The sequence below is a fragment of the Drosophila albomicans genome, chromosome 2R, assembly GCF_009650485.2.
Source record: "Drosophila albomicans strain 15112-1751.03 chromosome 2R, ASM965048v2, whole genome shotgun sequence".
In the NCBI taxonomy this organism is placed as follows: Eukaryota; Metazoa; Arthropoda; class Insecta; order Diptera; family Drosophilidae; genus Drosophila; species Drosophila albomicans.
Window position 1 is genome coordinate 7,272,512 of NC_047631.2, and position 17,061 is coordinate 7,289,572.

At 36.3% G+C, this 17,061-nt stretch overlaps 4 protein-coding genes across 4 annotated transcripts; all 4 read right to left on the reverse strand.

Annotated features, from left to right (window-relative positions):
* Positions 1–5,864: 5,864 nt before the first annotated feature.
* Positions 5,865–6,819, reverse strand: LOC117575219 (elongation of very long chain fatty acids protein F-like). The gene is made up of 2 exons (XM_034259345.2): positions 6,547–6,819; positions 5,865–6,489 (listed from the first exon to the last, which is right to left on the reverse strand). The coding sequence occupies exons 1-2, from the start codon at positions 6,760–6,762 to the stop codon at positions 5,878–5,880; spliced, it is 828 nt and encodes a 275-aa protein (XP_034115236.2). The 5' UTR covers positions 6,763–6,819; the 3' UTR covers positions 5,865–5,877.
* A 993-nt stretch (positions 6,820–7,812) lies between these two features.
* On the reverse strand, positions 7,813–9,034 carry LOC117576928 (elongation of very long chain fatty acids protein F-like). Its single transcript, XM_034262071.2, has 2 exons — positions 8,588–9,034; positions 7,813–8,532 (listed from the first exon to the last, which is right to left on the reverse strand). The coding sequence occupies exons 1-2, from the start codon at positions 8,819–8,821 to the stop codon at positions 7,954–7,956; spliced, it is 813 nt and encodes a 270-aa protein (XP_034117962.2). The 5' UTR covers positions 8,822–9,034; the 3' UTR covers positions 7,813–7,953.
* A 1,823-nt stretch (positions 9,035–10,857) lies between these two features.
* On the reverse strand, positions 10,858–11,748 carry LOC117576245 (elongation of very long chain fatty acids protein F-like). The gene is made up of 2 exons (XM_034260866.2): positions 11,475–11,748; positions 10,858–11,412 (listed from the first exon to the last, which is right to left on the reverse strand). Exons 1-2 carry the CDS (start codon positions 11,682–11,684, stop codon positions 10,858–10,860), a joined length of 765 nt encoding a protein of 254 aa, XP_034116757.1. The 5' UTR covers positions 11,685–11,748.
* Positions 11,749–12,795: 1,047 nt separating this feature from the next.
* On the reverse strand, positions 12,796–13,833 carry LOC117576244 (elongation of very long chain fatty acids protein F-like). Its single transcript, XM_034260865.2, has 2 exons — positions 13,557–13,833; positions 12,796–13,494 (listed from the first exon to the last, which is right to left on the reverse strand). Exons 1-2 carry the CDS (start codon positions 13,764–13,766, stop codon positions 12,940–12,942), a joined length of 765 nt encoding a protein of 254 aa, XP_034116756.2. The 5' UTR covers positions 13,767–13,833; the 3' UTR covers positions 12,796–12,939.
* Between the last annotated feature and the right edge of the window lie 3,228 nt (positions 13,834–17,061).

Sequence of the window (17,061 nt, forward strand, 5' to 3'; positions counted from 1 at the left end):
GTGCCAAGTGCAAGGCCCCAAGAGTCAAGGCATGTTCGGCATGCGTGCACCATGCTGAAATCTTGTTTGTATCTTTAAGATACTTTTGCTGTTCGGTGAGCGCGGACGCACAGACGGCTCTTTATTTATTGTATAAACAATTTCGTGACTTTGTTGTTTATTTTCTTTCTTTCACATTTTGTTTGGTTCGTCGTTCGACATACATAATGGATGGCTTGGCTTTGGCTTTGCCTCTGCCTCTGCCCCTCCTTCAGACTCCGTCGCTCGCTTGGCTTCTTTTGCACCTAAGTGAACTAACTTATGAATGCAGTTTCTCAGTTTTTAGTTTTCAGTCAAAATGGCTAAGCAAATATGCAAGAAACTTCACTTTAGCTCGAACTCAACTCAGTTCAATACTAATTTGTGCTCAGTATCGCATTTTTGAGTCAGCGAACAGAACAGGGTAAAACTTCCTTGTGCTGCATTGCAACCAGCTTAAAATAACACTGGCTCGCCTCATCGACTTTTTGGTAAATACAATGAAATAAGCTAAACCAACTCGGGGCAACTGAACAAGTGAGCAACATGAAAAGAGAAATAATAATATAAGAGAGAGAGAAAAAAACATACTCGCACATAAGAAGACTTTGCACCGATGCTCGAGTGTTTTCTTTATAAACAGAAAACTTAATGATGTTGATTTAGTAGAACAGCGAACCAGGCAGCTCCCCCCACTCCTCCTCTTCCTTCTGCTCCCTCTCAGTTCCCTCTCTGCCCCTTTATGGGCCTCAGACACACATTTTCATAATATGTATGGCACAATATGTTCCCCTGTTTATACGCCATGTTCAACACTTTGAAACTCTTTTGCCCTGCCTCTTCGCCTCTTTGCGTCTCTCTTTCAGACCTTTTTCCCCCGTTGGATTGTCAGTCAACATGATTTGCAAGTTGTACAAATTCATTCAGCAACTACAACAATGCTAAGAGGAAGGCCAAAGCCAAGACCGAGACAGAGACAGAGACAGAGACAGAGATAGAGGCTGCGAGTGGAACTCTGACTGAGATGGGGACCACGACTTGGCCCAAGTTCTGGCCTGCATGTCTGCTTCATTAACACGTCTTTAGAGTCCGCACTACGACTCTTCTTATACGTCGTCATAATACGCTCTCAATGGAGAGCTGCATTCATATTGTGGCTAAGCATGTGACCTTTATTCCTTAACTTCTTTATTCAAATTCTTATTCCCATAATCAACATATTTGTGTGTGATCTAAAGCTGAAGTGTAAGAAATGTTTATGTTCAGGTTTAGTTAATTTCACTATTATATTTTTATTATTATAAGATTCTTTAATTCCAAGCTCTTTCAAAAGTTATTTAGATTTAATAGGGATCATTTTTTTACATTTTTTGTATCGAACTTTCAAGCCAAGACACTTTCAAGTGTTTTTCTTATTCTAGTATATTATTACCCTTGAAATTCTCCTAACTATCAATATGCTTATTTACAATCCAAAAAGTTTTAAATAATTAACTGAACATGATAATAAAATGTGTGTAAAATAATGATTGGACGTAACCAAATATAATAGTGATTTAAATGTAATGTAAATATAATTGAAATATTTAGTATATAGCGTGCTTATAATTAAAACTTGAGTTACATTTAATATGTAACATAATTGAAATACATGTAGGATCAATAATAGTATTAGAAGTCATTGTTGTATTATTAAATAATATTCAATTTCAGTAGTAAAACTAAAAATTGCTAGTGACTAAATCGTAATTAAGCTTCAGCATGTTGTTATAAAATAAATATTAAGAAAATATTTTTCATTTTGATTTGCAGGTATGTTCTAAAAATATTTATTCCTACACTTCTATGCTTTAGTATACATATATTAAATATATTTAAATACTTTTCATTGAGGTAATCGACCTTCGAACAGAATGCATCTTTATGCCAGAGTATTTTGCAGTCGTTTGTGGCATATTTGGTTTGAGTTTTACAGAGTCTTGTGAATTTTCCATACTACTCGCAGTCGAGTTGAGTCGAGGTGTAAATTGCTCTCCCGTTTTTCAGTGCCCGGGTTTGTTTGTCCGTCTGTCAACCTTATGTGCTGGCAACAACCGCGTCTACAATTAGTTGGCTTGCACTAAAATATGATTAGAGTCGTTTGTTGAGTGAGTGCAGAGTACAAAGTGAAGGGAAGTGAAGTGAATTGAAGTGAAATGAAATGAAGTGTGTGTGTGACTGAACTCTAAGTATTCAGTCGAAGCAACGTCAAGCAACAAGAAGAACAATCGCAAGAAATTGATGAGCCGCCATTCGAAATTCCTTTGGGGTTCGAGTGGCCTCCGGCGATAATTAGATTGCCGACAGTCCTAAAAAGATATCAATAAAAGGCGTTGGCTATGAAAAATGGATGCAATGCGTGAGATAATGCAGAAGGCCCTGTCTAAGAGACGCAGTCCTTTGGCCCTGGGGTTGGACATGCAACACAGCTGTCGCAGCCATTGTAAGAAGGCAAAGTTTAAGAAGAATAATACGTAGAGAGAGCAAGATTTGTAGATGGAGTAACAAAGGTTAATGTTCTCTGCTCGACTTTGACTTACCCTATGAATAATAGACTAGAATTCTTCTATATTCTATAATATATTATATATATTGTTAGTCTTAGAGCTAATCACCTTCTTTGGGCAACTTTAGTTAGGGAGAGCGGCTTAAGTAAGGCATTGTCCTGAGCATTCATACCCAAGGCTGTCAGCACCTTGAAAATAATTTGCGCTTGAATAGCAAGCCACAGCATGCTCCCATTCTCATTCTCATTCCTATTTCCATTCCTGTTTCTATTTGCTTCTGTCCAGGCAACGCCTTAGAGCGCCCTAAAGAAATGCCAACCCCTAAAGAAATGCCATAGCTTGCATTTTGCAGTTTAAAAAGCTTTTTGTGCCAGGAAGTTTGCTACCTTTTGTTGGCAGGCTGTGCAAGGGGGAGAGAGAGAGAGAAGCAAATAGCGAATAGCGAGTGCAACTGACATTAGTCGTGCAATAAGTAGACAGCCCTCGGTGACACATGTTTCCATGTGCCAGCCAAATGCCTCAGCCTTTAGAACCTCACAGAGCAGGCACAAGGAGCAGAAGCAAAAGCACAAGCCCAAGATCCTAGTCTTGTGTTGTCCGTGGCTTGTCTGCATTTGGCTGCTAAACTTTTTGCTTGCCATGCAAGACACGTTGACAAAAGACGACAACAACAACTCTGACAACGACAACGAGAACAACGACTAAGTCGACAACGTTGCCAGCAACGACATAGACGAATTTATGCTAATCATTTTGGATGCCTGCCCGAGCATTATGCGACATCGAGGGATGTTTCTATAATATTTAAAACGTGCATATTCAATTTGGGAATTTACTGCTGAGGCTAACCCAAAATCTGCTGTTTGATTTGTTGCCAGCTGTTACTTCATGTCGATTCAGTAAATTGAAAAAATCGAATTCTATATTGAATAAATTATTTTATTTCCATGTATTGTCCTCATATGTATATGACTCTCTTATTATTATGATTATGATTATGATTATTATTATTATTATTATTATTATTATTATTATTATTATTATTATTATTATTATTATTATTATTATTATTATTATTATTATTATTATTATTATTATTATTATTATTATTATTATTATTATTATTATTATTATTATTATTATTATTATTATTATTATTATTATTATTATTATTATTATTATTATTATTATTATTATTATTATTATTATTATTATTATTATATTTAGTATTATAACTACTCTTATTTTTCTTTTTTTTATGGGAAATTTAAATACATATTCATTTTTATCTACTACTCTTTTCAACATATTTTAATAAAGATGTAACAAATATCTTCTCACTTCTTTTTATTTTTTATCTATTCAGCTTTGTATCGAAACTTTTCTATATGTTTCATTAATGTTTGTTTCCCTTTTTGAATCGCCCCTCGTATGTGAACGGTCGTCCAATTTGATTGTTTAATGTTGCCTCGTCTGCTTGTTGGCAAATAATAATGAGACGAACATGGCCTTGTTTGGGGCTTCCCCCCATTTTAGCGACTGACAAGTTCTTAACAATAACAATACTCTTAGTAAGAAAGTAAGTTAGACAAGAGCGTTATATAGTATTTTAGAAAAGTATGAGTGTTGGCAGTTGTTGCCTGGCAGCGTTGAGAAATCCTCTCAGTATGCACACTTCACGCACCAATTAAGTTCAATTTTCGATGGAATTGGGAAATTGTGAAAATGGAGTAGGAAAAATGATCTGAATGTTGTTGTTCGTGTCTTCGCTCTTTATTTTTTTTCATGTACATATTTTTATTTTTTCATTTATCCTCCGGGGATGCCTCGCATCGAAATTGACATCATTTGCCGCTAAAGACTCAGAAATTGCGACGAGGGTTGCACTGACAATTACGTGAACGTGTGTGCGCCGAGTCGAATGCGAATTCGAATTGGATTCAAGATTGGGTTTTCAAATTGGGTTTGTTTGGGTTGCGCAGTCGGTGGGGTGCAGAGAGAGGGGGTGGAGGGAATTGGACTCAAGAGCCAGCAGGCGGCATTATAAGCACATTAAATTCTAAAGGCGCAATCGAAGCATGTCTGAAATGTTGAGCAAGTGCTTTTTATGCGATATTTGGAATGTGCGCGCATGTATTATTATTGAATATTATTACGACTAAGCGTCAGCTTCCCTTACTTTCACCCTCACCCCCATGCCCCCATCCCGTATTCCTCAAACCCCTCCACAGACTCAGTCAAACAACAGCTGCCCATGGAAGTGCGAACGTGAGGGCGACTTAAAACAACTAACTGGGGGTCGCTTTATGAACTGTTGCACTTTTTACTCAAAAAAACACACACACATACACTCTCAACAAAAAAAAGAAAAAAACAAAATGAAAGAAAATAAATAAACCAAACCATGATACTCCAAAGTCAAAGTCATTAAGCAAAATAAAAATAAATGAATTTGCTACAAGTAGAACTTTAAATACACTTTAAAAACTCCAGAAAACAAAATCAAGTTTTCGCTTGTTCTATTTATTCTTTTACTATAGAAAAATGCCTTTAACAATACAATATTTGTAACAAATTTCAGAAACTAATTAATACATTCTTGAAACGATTTGTCGAATTCTTGATTTCTGTTTTAAATTTGCCCCTTTGAGGAAAGTGTATTAAACAAGTTAACTAAAGCAATCTGAGCACATTCTCAGCGCCCCAAAAGCCCAGCAATTTTGCTGCGTTTAGTGGTTTAATTTTTATGTTGCAATTTTTATGGGATTTCGCGGAGAGCGACGACGACTTTGAGAGTCTGACGAGAGAAGTGAAGACTTGTTCTCCCCCATATAGTATGGTATGATGATGTTTTGGGAGGTAATGGAGGCTGATGGTTGGTGAATTTTTAAGTGCGCCTCGGCACAATGTGGTTTTTTATGGGCTTCTGGGGCTTCGTTTTATGTTTCATCTTTTGAGTGCCCCCGACATCTGTGTCGTCGTCGTCATCTGACGTCGTCTCACGTTTGTTACTTGTTGTTTGCTCTCGAGGAGTTTTAAGCAGCTTCTTTTAACATTTTTACATTTTTACATTTTCTTTTCATTTGTTTCTGCACTTTTTACAAGCACTTGTATGCCTTTGTCATTTGTGTGCATTTTACATAATTGCTACATTTCGGATTTGCATTTTTAGCAGGAAACAATTTTCGTTTGGCTCATTAAAGGCACAAGAACAAAGTGAGGATTCTATAGAATAGTTACTTATGAAGTATGACTTGAAGATGAGAGAGATTAAGCCCGGAGGAACATTGACTAACATAATTTACAAGTTGAACTAATCTTTTTTATTTGACTTTGTTTCCTTTTCTTTAAGTTTCACATAGTCGAAAACCTCTTGTCTTTGATCTTTCGCCATCACGTAGGAGTGAATGTAGAAGTTAGTGAACATAGCCAACATCACTAATGTCATCACGAATACTAACGACATCATATAAGGTGAGACATCGCAGTTGGGTTGCATGAAGGTCACAATATTGTGTACGAAGATCATCACAAACTGAATCATCTGCATGATCGTCATGTACTCCTTCCACGTCGACTGCTTGATCGAGGGATACACTGATGCCAGGTAATAATAGCTGTACATCACGCTATGCACTAGTAGATTAAGGTATCCCACAAACAACGGATGACCCCCGTATCCATTGAATCGAATACAAACATACGAGGCTGCCACCATGTAGACATGATGGACAAGATGTAGGACGGTGATTTGTCTGTAGCTCTTGCGTAATACTATGAAGATAGTGTCCAACAAGTCGATAATTTTGTTGATGAAATACGCATAACTTATTATGCGTTCTGCATTCTTATGGCTGTGATCCAAAGGTAATACTGACAGACACTTGAAATTGTATAATCTCTCCCAAAAGATATAGTAACTTATCTGTAGATCACAAAAATGATTATCACGCAATTCAGATTTGAATTATTCCACACTTACCGCAATAAAAAGCGCCGTATTGTAGATGACCTGAAAGATGTTGTACACTTTGAGCACTGTTCCCAGATTATAGGGCTGTCGATTGGCCATAAGAAGTTTGCCCAGCTTTAGCACAAAGAGTAAATAGCTGATCAGCAGGATGGTCAACGGCCAATAACCATCGAGCAAAGGATATTTGACCGGATCTACATGAGGCTTGTGAAGAATTTCTAACATTTTCAGCTCGATTTATGTCTCTGCGGTTTCGCGATCAAGTTTGGGCAGCGTGATGGCTGCAATTCGACTGAGCAAGTTCCTAATTTGTATATTCTTTATATAGCTTACATGCCATTTTAGCATATACTCTGATGTTGTATATCCATTAAACTCATCAAGACCTTGGGCGAGCATAGTCCAGGCTGCTAGTGTAATTTGTGATCGACACTTTGTATACAATTCCACATTTTAATAAGATACATTGTAGTGCGATAGAAGTAATATTCACGGAAGCTCGAATGCTTAACTTTAAAATACCCTTAGCTCAGTTCAGGGTTAACCATTCTCAATTATGCACGGTGACATCTATGTTAATTAAAACTCAATTTTCGTCTATTAGAAAACAAACAAACATGTAGCCAAGTGTGCTCGACTACGCAATATGTGTTCCTTATTTTTAAAAGTGTAAAATTGTTTTTTCTCATCAAATTACACAAATTTTGAGAAAGAAAATTAAACTTTTTTCTTACGAACTAGTTTGAATCTGTCCCATTAATTTGCAATTTTTTTTAATTTGATGATTTGGAGTGAATTTTGTGTGGTTTTTCGGTTTAATTTCAATTGTCACTAATCGATAATTCCCTTTAATAGTGGGTATAGCATATCGGATTGAAACTGAGTCGGAAACAATAAAAGTCTAGAAAGTCGAATTGAATGATTCCCATCCCATCCCAGACATGCTTCGGGAACTTAAATTAATGCAGCGTATTTATTAGGAAAACTTTAACTTTAAAATAATTAAAATAAACAAAATGCGAGCAAATTTAATTAAGAGCAAAGTTGCAAGAAGTTGTTTCGTTACAATTCTTTAAATAAATATACCGTATGAATAACTTCATTTAGTATTGTATATAGCAAACATCACTACTCTATAGCTCTCTCCAATAGTCTCTGAGATCTAAATGTTCATACGGGCAGATGAACACATTGATAGACATGAGCAATAATAGCAACATATAATAATAATAGTAATAGCTTTATACGAGTATTTATAAAATTATTCGTTTTTTTACGAAGTGAAGTATATTTATAGAATTAGAATAATAGCTTTTATAGTTTTGCTATTTGTAAACATTAATTGATATTACACATATTTTGACAATATTTGGCAGACAAGAATTTCCTTTACAATTGGGAATACATACAATAGTTTTAAAATTTCTTTTGCTTTTCAGTAATTTCATGGTTTTTGGGCCACACATAGGCGTGTATGAAAAAGTTGGTAAACATGATGAACATTATTACTGACATAAAGATTACCATGTAGATGAGAAATCGGGAGACCTCACATTTCGGTTGAATCAATGTCCAAATGCAATGCACAAAGATGATGACAAACTGAACCATCTGAAGGATTGTAATGTACTGCTTCCACCAGAGATTACGCTTAATATTCGGTCGCTGTGATGCAAAGTAATAGTAGCTATACATGATGATGTGGACGAATAGATTGAGGATTCCTGTGACAATAATGTGACCACCGAACCCATTGAATCTTATTATAAAATATCCAGAAATTGGCATATATAGATGATGAAGTAAATGTAGAGCCGAGATCTGTTTGTAATTCTTTCTGAGTACAATGAAAACAGTGTCTAGCAAATCGATAAATTTGTTGATGTAATATGCATATGATAGCAGGCGATCGGTGTTTTTCAAGGGGTTATCTGATGTCATTACTGTTAGGCAGCTTAGATTGTGAGGCCTAAATGTGATGAGATAATAAACTGCCTGAAAGGAGACAGGGGTTACATTAGTTTTCAAAGTCCTACTCAATTTCACTCACCCCAAGTAAGAGTATGCTGTTATAGAGGACCTGCATGAAGTTGTAGATTTGAAGCACTCTTTGAAGCTTGAAGGGTTCCCGACTGTCCATAAACTTCCGACCTAGCTTAAGCACAAATAACAGATATGAACATATTATGAAGAGCATGGGCCAAGGACTTGAGCAGAGGATCAGATGAGTTGGATCAGCATGCGGTCTGTGAAAAATATTGACTATATGGTATATCAGTTCCATTCTGAGTCCGTGTTCATTTTAGTTAAACACCTCCAACGCTTTAAAGCTTTATTAGTTAATGTATTTAAGTAATTTAAATGTCCAATACAGATTACGTTTATTTATATAAGGCATCTAAATGTATTAGTATTTAATTTATATAATCTAATTTATTAATTACTTTGTGTATTGATTATTAAACTAAAATTCATAAACTTTTGACGTTGATTTCCAAGAAAATAAGATTTTAGACATAGTAATTTTCTGTCAATTAAGACTCTCCGAAATATGAAATAATAAATGATGAACATTAAATTTCACAACTTTCTTCAAGATCCACTTTGCATTTTACCTTATAGCCATATTCTCGGAGACAATTTAGTAGTAAGTTAACATTGTAGTATACATAAAGATATTTACAACTTCATTTCATCTGTGTTTTACAGTGGATAGCTAGAAAGCAAAAATGGTTTTTATGTTCGTCTGTTTATATGTCTGTCTGTCCGTCTGTCCGTATGAAAACCTAGATCTCGGAGACTATAAGACTATTTGTATGGGCAAAAACGTCTACTTATGGGTCTTAGATGCTGTGGCTGACAATCTGGTATATTTGGCAATCTATGGTACATTTTGAATATAGTACCACATAAATATACCAAATGTAGCCGTTGACACATTTTTTGTATTTTGCGGTATATTCATTTGGAATATTTTAAGAATAATACCGCACTGTTTTTCTTTTATTCAAATGGATAGCGAGTATCTCGTTGTTTCTTGTTGTTTAATATTTTAATAATAATACCACATTATTAAAACCTAGTAGACTGTATCTCAGAGTCAATCACACTCGACAGCATCTTACTTGTTAAAGTGTAGTGGAAATATTTGACTTACACATGTCGTATAGATTATATTCAACTGCATTATGTATAAATTGTGAAAGTGAAGATTTGGCATAATTTAAGTCCCAATTTTCAAGAAGAAGAGTAAACACAATACTATTACTATCTGAATACTATTACTATCCATGGCTTAAAAACAATAACCCAATCCATATTAATAAGGAAATAATTCGAAGATTTAAAATGGTCTAGTCATTCATATTCACATTATTGACCTGTCCGTTTTTTATACCCGCTACCCATAGGGTAGAAGGGTATTATAACTTTGTGCCAACAGGAAATTTATGTAACAGGTAGAAGGAGGCATCTCCGACTCTATAAAGTATATATATTCTTGATCAGCGTCAACAGCCGAGACGATCTAGCCATGTCCGTCTGTACGTCTGTGTGTCTGTGTGTCTGTGTGTCTGTCCGTATGAACACCTAGATCTCAGAGACTATAACAGCATTGGTTATGTTTGCACGCAGATCAAGTTTGTTTCAAATTTTTGCCACGCCCACTTCCGCCCCCGCAAATCAAAAAATCGAATAACATGCGTAATTTAAAAGCTAGAGTTGCGAATTTTGGTGTATACAATAATAACTATAGTAGTTATAATTCCTGAGAATTTGGTTGCGATCAGAAATTTTGGAAGTTATTAAAGAATACATTTGTATGGGCAAAAACGCCTACTTACTAGGGGTCTTAGTTGCTTTGTCTGACAATCTGGTATATTGTGCCGTCTAAGGTATATTTTGAATGCGGTACTACACCGATATACCACCTATACCATTTGGTATATTTTCAGTATTTTTGTAGTACATTTGGTATATTTTGAGAATAATACCGCAAAATATATTGTTTTTATTTAAAATGGGTAGCGGGTATCTTACAGTCGAGTACACTCGACTGTAGCTTTCTTACTTGTTTCAGTTTATAATTCGCACAGCAAATCGGAACTCAAGTCGTCATATTGGGCAAAATTACTTTAAAAAATCCTAAATAATGCAAATAAGAATTTTTGAATAGTATAGAGATTTTAAAAGTTCTTTTTTTTATTGATTTTTTTTAATTTTATTATGGTCATTATTAGGATAATTACTTTCGCTTTACCTAATTAATTTTAATAAGAATGAACAGTTTTCTTAGGTTTTCAGATGAACTCTGCACAGAACTTAAGTAGTTTTTTTCTTTAAGTAAGCTTTTATATAGAAATCGGAGAACATGACAAACATAACTCCTGACATAAATAATATTATGAAGATCGGTAGAAAGGGAACCTCACACTCTGGTTGCATAAGTGTCCAAAAACTGTGGCTAAACATCATGACGAATTGAACCATTTGCAGAATGGTGATGTACTGCTTCCACCATATACTTTGTTTTATATTCGGATTTTGAGATGAAAGATAATAGTAGGCGTACATCGCGATGTGTGTAATGGTATTGAGACCTGCCAATATCAAGAAGTGTCCTCCGTATCCATATAATCTAGTGAAAAAGTAAGAGGCACTTGCCATATAGACATGATGGATGAGGTGTAGTTTGGTAATCTGTTTATAGCTCTTGCGAAGAACAAAGAAGACCGTGTCCAGCAAATCAATGATTTTGTTGACATAGTACAGGTAACCAATCATGCGCTCAGTGTTCTTCATTTCATGATCGAATGGCAATGTCATAATGCAGCTAAAATCAGGATAGGGTCTTTTCCATAATACGGCGTGTAAGCCCTGTGCAAAGAATATGGCGAAGTACAATCATATTTGCATTATATTTTTGTTCTATTACTCACCCACAACACCAGAAGAATATTGAAGATAACTTGGAATAAATTATACACTTTTAGGACCCCGCGCAGATTAAAGGGTTCCCGATTTGCCATAACCATTGGTCCCAGTTTCAGGACAAAAATTAAATACACGGTTATAGTTGTGGCAATGGGCCAAAATATGCCAGCGAAGGGCCATGGCACAGGATCAGCTATGGGAAATAATTCAAACATTTCTAATATTTTTTTTAAAATGATGAATAAGACCAATGATCCACGTCGCCGCTCGTCGAGACCGCGTCTGAGCTCGAATTTCATTATTTGTAAAGTTTAGTTTCTATTTATTATATACTAACCCTAAGAATTTGACCCCGTGTCGTAATTATCGCAGCCAATATGCATGAAAAACAAATTGTCTAGTTTTCAATTTCAAAAATTTCATTACTCGTCAATTTTATTGTGTACGTGCTAGAAATACCTTTCAAATAAAATATCTTCATAGAGAAGTGGAATATAGTTTTAGAATTTAAACAACTCAGAAAGTTCCAAAAGATTTTGGTCGAGGTAGCCGCAACCCATGTTACATAAAGTGACAGCAAAGCGGTATTATTCTTAAAATATTCCAAACGAATATACAAAAATCAAAAATACTAAATTATATTATATAATATACTAATTATACTATAATTTATACTAAAATTATTATAATTGGTATATCGACATACTATTACATTAAAAAAACCATAAAGTTAAAAATATAGCAGATTGTCAACCAAAGCAACTAAGACCCGATTACAGCATCCGATTTTTACCATATAAAATTGTTTTTTAAAAGTCTTGCTAACATTTTATCTAATAGCAACCAAGCTTTGAATTATTAAGACTAAAATTATTGAATGTACTAAAAATAATTTGAAAGTTACTTTTGCACGATTTACTTTTTTCGATTTTCGGGGGCGGAAGTAGGCGTGGCAAAATCTAAAACAAACTTGATCTGCGTGCAACAATAACAAGATGTTTTGATAAAACTAATGATATTACCATTTATAGTTTCGCAAATCTAGATGTTTATAAGGGCAGACATAGTTTACAAATCGCTCACTTCGAAGGTTGCAGACATCACAGTTGATCATTATCATAGCACCCTCAAATAGCACAAATAAGAGAATGAGGATATAAGGACTCATGTGGCAAGAATCAAAAATCTTGTTCAGAGCTTTTCATAGGATGCCTTAAAAGTAATAGGACATTTTACAGGGTCTGGTGACTTGCCGAAGTAAAAGCTTAACGTAAATCTTAGTACAAGCCATGCTTATTATACTTTAGTCACACATTGAAAAGGACAATATTAAAAGCAAATCAAAGATTGGATAAATATTTTTATTGATTTTCCAATCCTACTGGCTTCATTAGAAGAATTGCTTTGGTTTTACACAATTTCAATTTGCTGAAAGCCTTCGTAGTTTTTAAGATTAATTTTGTTGTGAACCTAAGTAGTTTTTTTCTTTAAGTAGGATTTTCTATAAAAATCGCTGAACATGACAAACATGAGTCCTGACATAAATAACACTATAAAGATCAGTAGAAAGGGAACCTTACACTCTGGTTGCATAAGTGTCCAAAAACTGTGGCTAAACATCAAGACGAACTGAACCATTTGCAGAATGGTGATGTACTGCTTCCACCATATACTTTGTTTTATATTCGGATTTTGAGATGAAAGATAATAGTAGGCGTACATCGCGATGTGTGTAAAGGTATTGAGACCTGCCAATATGAAGTGGTGTCCTCCGTATCCATATAATCTAGTGAAAAAGTAAGAGGCACTTGACATATAGACATGATGGATAAGGTGTAGTTTGGTAATCTGTTTATAGCTCTTGCGAAGAACAAAGAAGACCGTGTCCAGCAAATCAATTATTTTGTTGAGATAGTACAGGTAAGAAATCATGCGCTCAGTGTTCTTCATTTCATGATCGAATGGCAATATCATAATGCAGCTGAGATCAGGATAGGGTCTTTTCCAGAATAAAAAGTGAATGCCCTGTGCAAAGAATAAGTCGAAGTACAATCATATTTGCATTAAATTTTTGTTCTATTACTCACCCACGACAGCAGGAGAATGTTGAAGATAACTTGGAATATATTGTATAGTTTTAGGACCCCGCGCAGCTTAAAGGGTTCTCGTTTTGCCATAAGCATTGGACCGAGTTTCAGCACAAAAATTAAATACGCGGTTATAGTTGTGGCAATGGGCCAAAATATGCCAGTGAATGGCCATGGCAAAGGATCAGCTATAGGAAATAATTCAAACATTTCTAATCTTTATTTATTGAACGTTGAAAAGTAGGCACGATTCACGTAGCACTTCGTCGAAGCAGCGTCTGGGCTAGAGTTTCATTATTTGTTAAGAAAATAATTGTAAGCTGAGAAGACTTTGCACTAACTTATGCATTAACCCCTTTTCATTACTCCATTTAATGTGCATGAACAACAAATTGTTTTGTTTGAAATTTTAAAATTTCGTTTCTTGTCTGAGGTTGGCATAGATTTTTATTGTACTTGCTTGTAATACCCTCTAAAAACACAAACTTCACTGCGGAAAAATTATCTTCTAATAACAAGAATACAAGTGAAATTGAAGGAACATAATACAAGTAAGAAAGCTACAGTCGAGAGTTCTCAACTGTGAGATACCCGCTACCCATTTTGAGTAAAAAGAATATATCGCGTTAATATTCTCAAAATAGTATACCACAATATCCTAAAAATATACCAAATTGTGTATTTGGTATATTGATATGGTGCTACATTCAGGATATGCTATAGAGTGCAAAATATACCAGATTGTCAGTCAACTAAGACTTCTAGTAAGTAGGCATTTTTGCCCATACAAAAGTATTGCTTTAATAACATCGACAGTTTTTATCTGATCGCTACTAAATTTTCAGAAATCACAAAGAGCTTTGTCAATTTGTGGGGGCGGAAGTAAGCGTGGAAAAAAATTTGAAACAAACTTGATCTGCGAGCAAACATAACAAAGGCTGTCAAAAAAAATTATAGCTCTATCTCTTATAGTCTCTGAGATTTAGGTATACGGACAGACGGACAGATAGACAGACGGAGATGGCTAGATCGTATATATACAATATATACATTTTAGTGTCGGAGATGCCTTCTTATACCTGTTACATACATTTTCTTCTACCCTATAGGTAGCGGGTATAAAACACTATAAATATCAGTGGATAGGGCATCTCACACTCATTTTGCATAAGCGTCCATACGCTGTTAATAAACATCGAGATGAACTGGACTTTTTGCATAATGGTAACGTATTGTTTCCACCATATGCTTTGCTTAACTTTTGGATGAAAGATAACAGTATATATAGATAAAGGTGTGCGCAATGGAGTTAGAATTAAATGACCTGATGGCTTATAGGCATGATGAATAAGATGCAGTAAGATAATCTGTTTATTGCTTTTCCACAGCACAAAGAAGACCGTGCCCAGCAAATCGACGATTTTATTAAGAAGGTATAGTTTTGTGCCATTCTGCCAAAATACGATAGCGAAAGGACGTGCCACAGGATCGGCTATAGGAAATAATTCAAACATTTCTAATCTTTATTTGTAGAGCGATGAATAAGATCGAAAATTGACATTGTACTTTGTCAGTATTTCAAATTTAAAATGTATTATTTGTCAGACTGAGAAGACTTTTCTATAGTTTATGTCAATTGCAAACTAACTCAGCGTATTTGACCCCGTCTAATTATAGAAGTTAATGTGCATGAACAGCAAATTGTTTTTTTGTTAGTTTATAATTTTATTACTCGTTCGAAAAAGGCATTAATTTTATTTTGTACGTACTTGCAATACTCTTTAAATAATATAACTTGTTACTCAGGCTCAGCATATACTTGGAAAGGATCGTTGGTAAAACGGCGGTGGATGCTAGCACCTCTAATGTCGCTAATATGGATTAATTAATGGCAAAAGCAAACAGCAACCTAAGATGTAGAGGTAAAACATCGCAGAGTGTTGTTAGTTACGGCGCTTCTGAGTATCGTAGCAGAAGCCTAGATAGTCCCGGACATTCGCAGAGGACTCGTTACATTTCCATCTTTGTTAGTGATGACCTGGTAGGCAGACAGTGGCCCGTTAAAATAAAAAGCATTAGCCTTGAAAGCTGCATGAGAAATGTGGTTAGGTTAGGGCACATATCGATGTAGTTTCCGACCAAGTACACTTCCATTTCTTTGTCGAGTGATTTGAGGGAAACAAACAAATATTATGAGAATTTTCAATATTAAGCCCAGTCTCTTCTTCTCTTCTTCTTTAGCAGCAAAATAATCTTTGACGACCTTCAGGGGGTAGGGATATACCACCAAGGGAGACAGAGTACAACTCCCAGAGCCATGGGGTTATTGCAAATTTTCTGAATTGTCATATAAGTTGGGATAAGTGGTGGATGTAAAAGCTCCCCAAGCCCTACTCCACCTTTCCCTTGCACTTGTACAACAGATCCTCGGCCACCTTGTTGATCTGAATGATCACGAACCCATCACTCGTTGGAATGGCCGGGTTCTGCTTCTTAAGCAGCTAAAGCGCTCGCTCGCCACGCACGACTATAGGGAGCAGAACCTTTCCCTTCGTCATGGACGGATGTTGACCCCCTCTCATAAGCCGTCCAGTTTGGGTACGGTCGCTTTCAGCTTTCAGCCAAAGCAACGTTGGGCCGCCTTGCATGTCGCCCGCATCTAGCCCGCACCTTCAAAGATCGACATTGGGTTGTCTGGGACGCTCTCCATCCTGACAACCAGTGCATCTATCAGCTTACTGTGTGTCAACCGCCACCGTTCTGCAGACATTTTTCCGTTAGTGTCCCCTCTGTCGATGAGAGCAAATGCGAGATTCCGCTTGGCAGTATCAGCCACCGTTGCTCTGTGCCGTTGTCTTTTGCTGTCTGTTCTGTTGTTGTTGGTGGACCCATGTGTTCGCTGTCTCTAGCAGGTGACTGCATCTTAGTGCCATTTGGGATGGGATTAAGTCGGTGGCCACGCATTTAACGCCTTGTCTTTGGTAGACCGTGCTCCGCTGCGTTCCTTCGAGGTGCTGCCGATAGGCCGCAGCGTCCGAAGGAGTCATTCCTCCTCCGCCGTAGAGATTGAAGCTGCGCTCTCTTTTTCCGAGTCAGCTCAGACTACGGCAACCACGCGCAATAACCTCGAGTTGTTATTTCTGACAGTATTGTTACAACTGATTTGACATGCACCCGACGCATCAGAGGTGTGACCTCTGGCGATACGCACAGAGGATCACTCCCCCCGTTCCCGACGGTGGTAGAAGTCACGCCATCCACCGATTTTTGGGCATTTTCCCCATAGAATTTTTAGTCTGACTGCTAGACACCGCATACCATTGATTCTGCTTCCTGTGTCCGACATATTCTCGAAAGATAAAAGATAAAGAGCAGAGCACTCAGCTCGGATCGGCAGTACCTGAAATGACTGCTACCCGATGACAGTGAGGTTTTGCAGATCATAACCAACCGTCACCCTGGAGGGTGCAAAATATCCGATATGAATTGGTATACTTTAGTATTT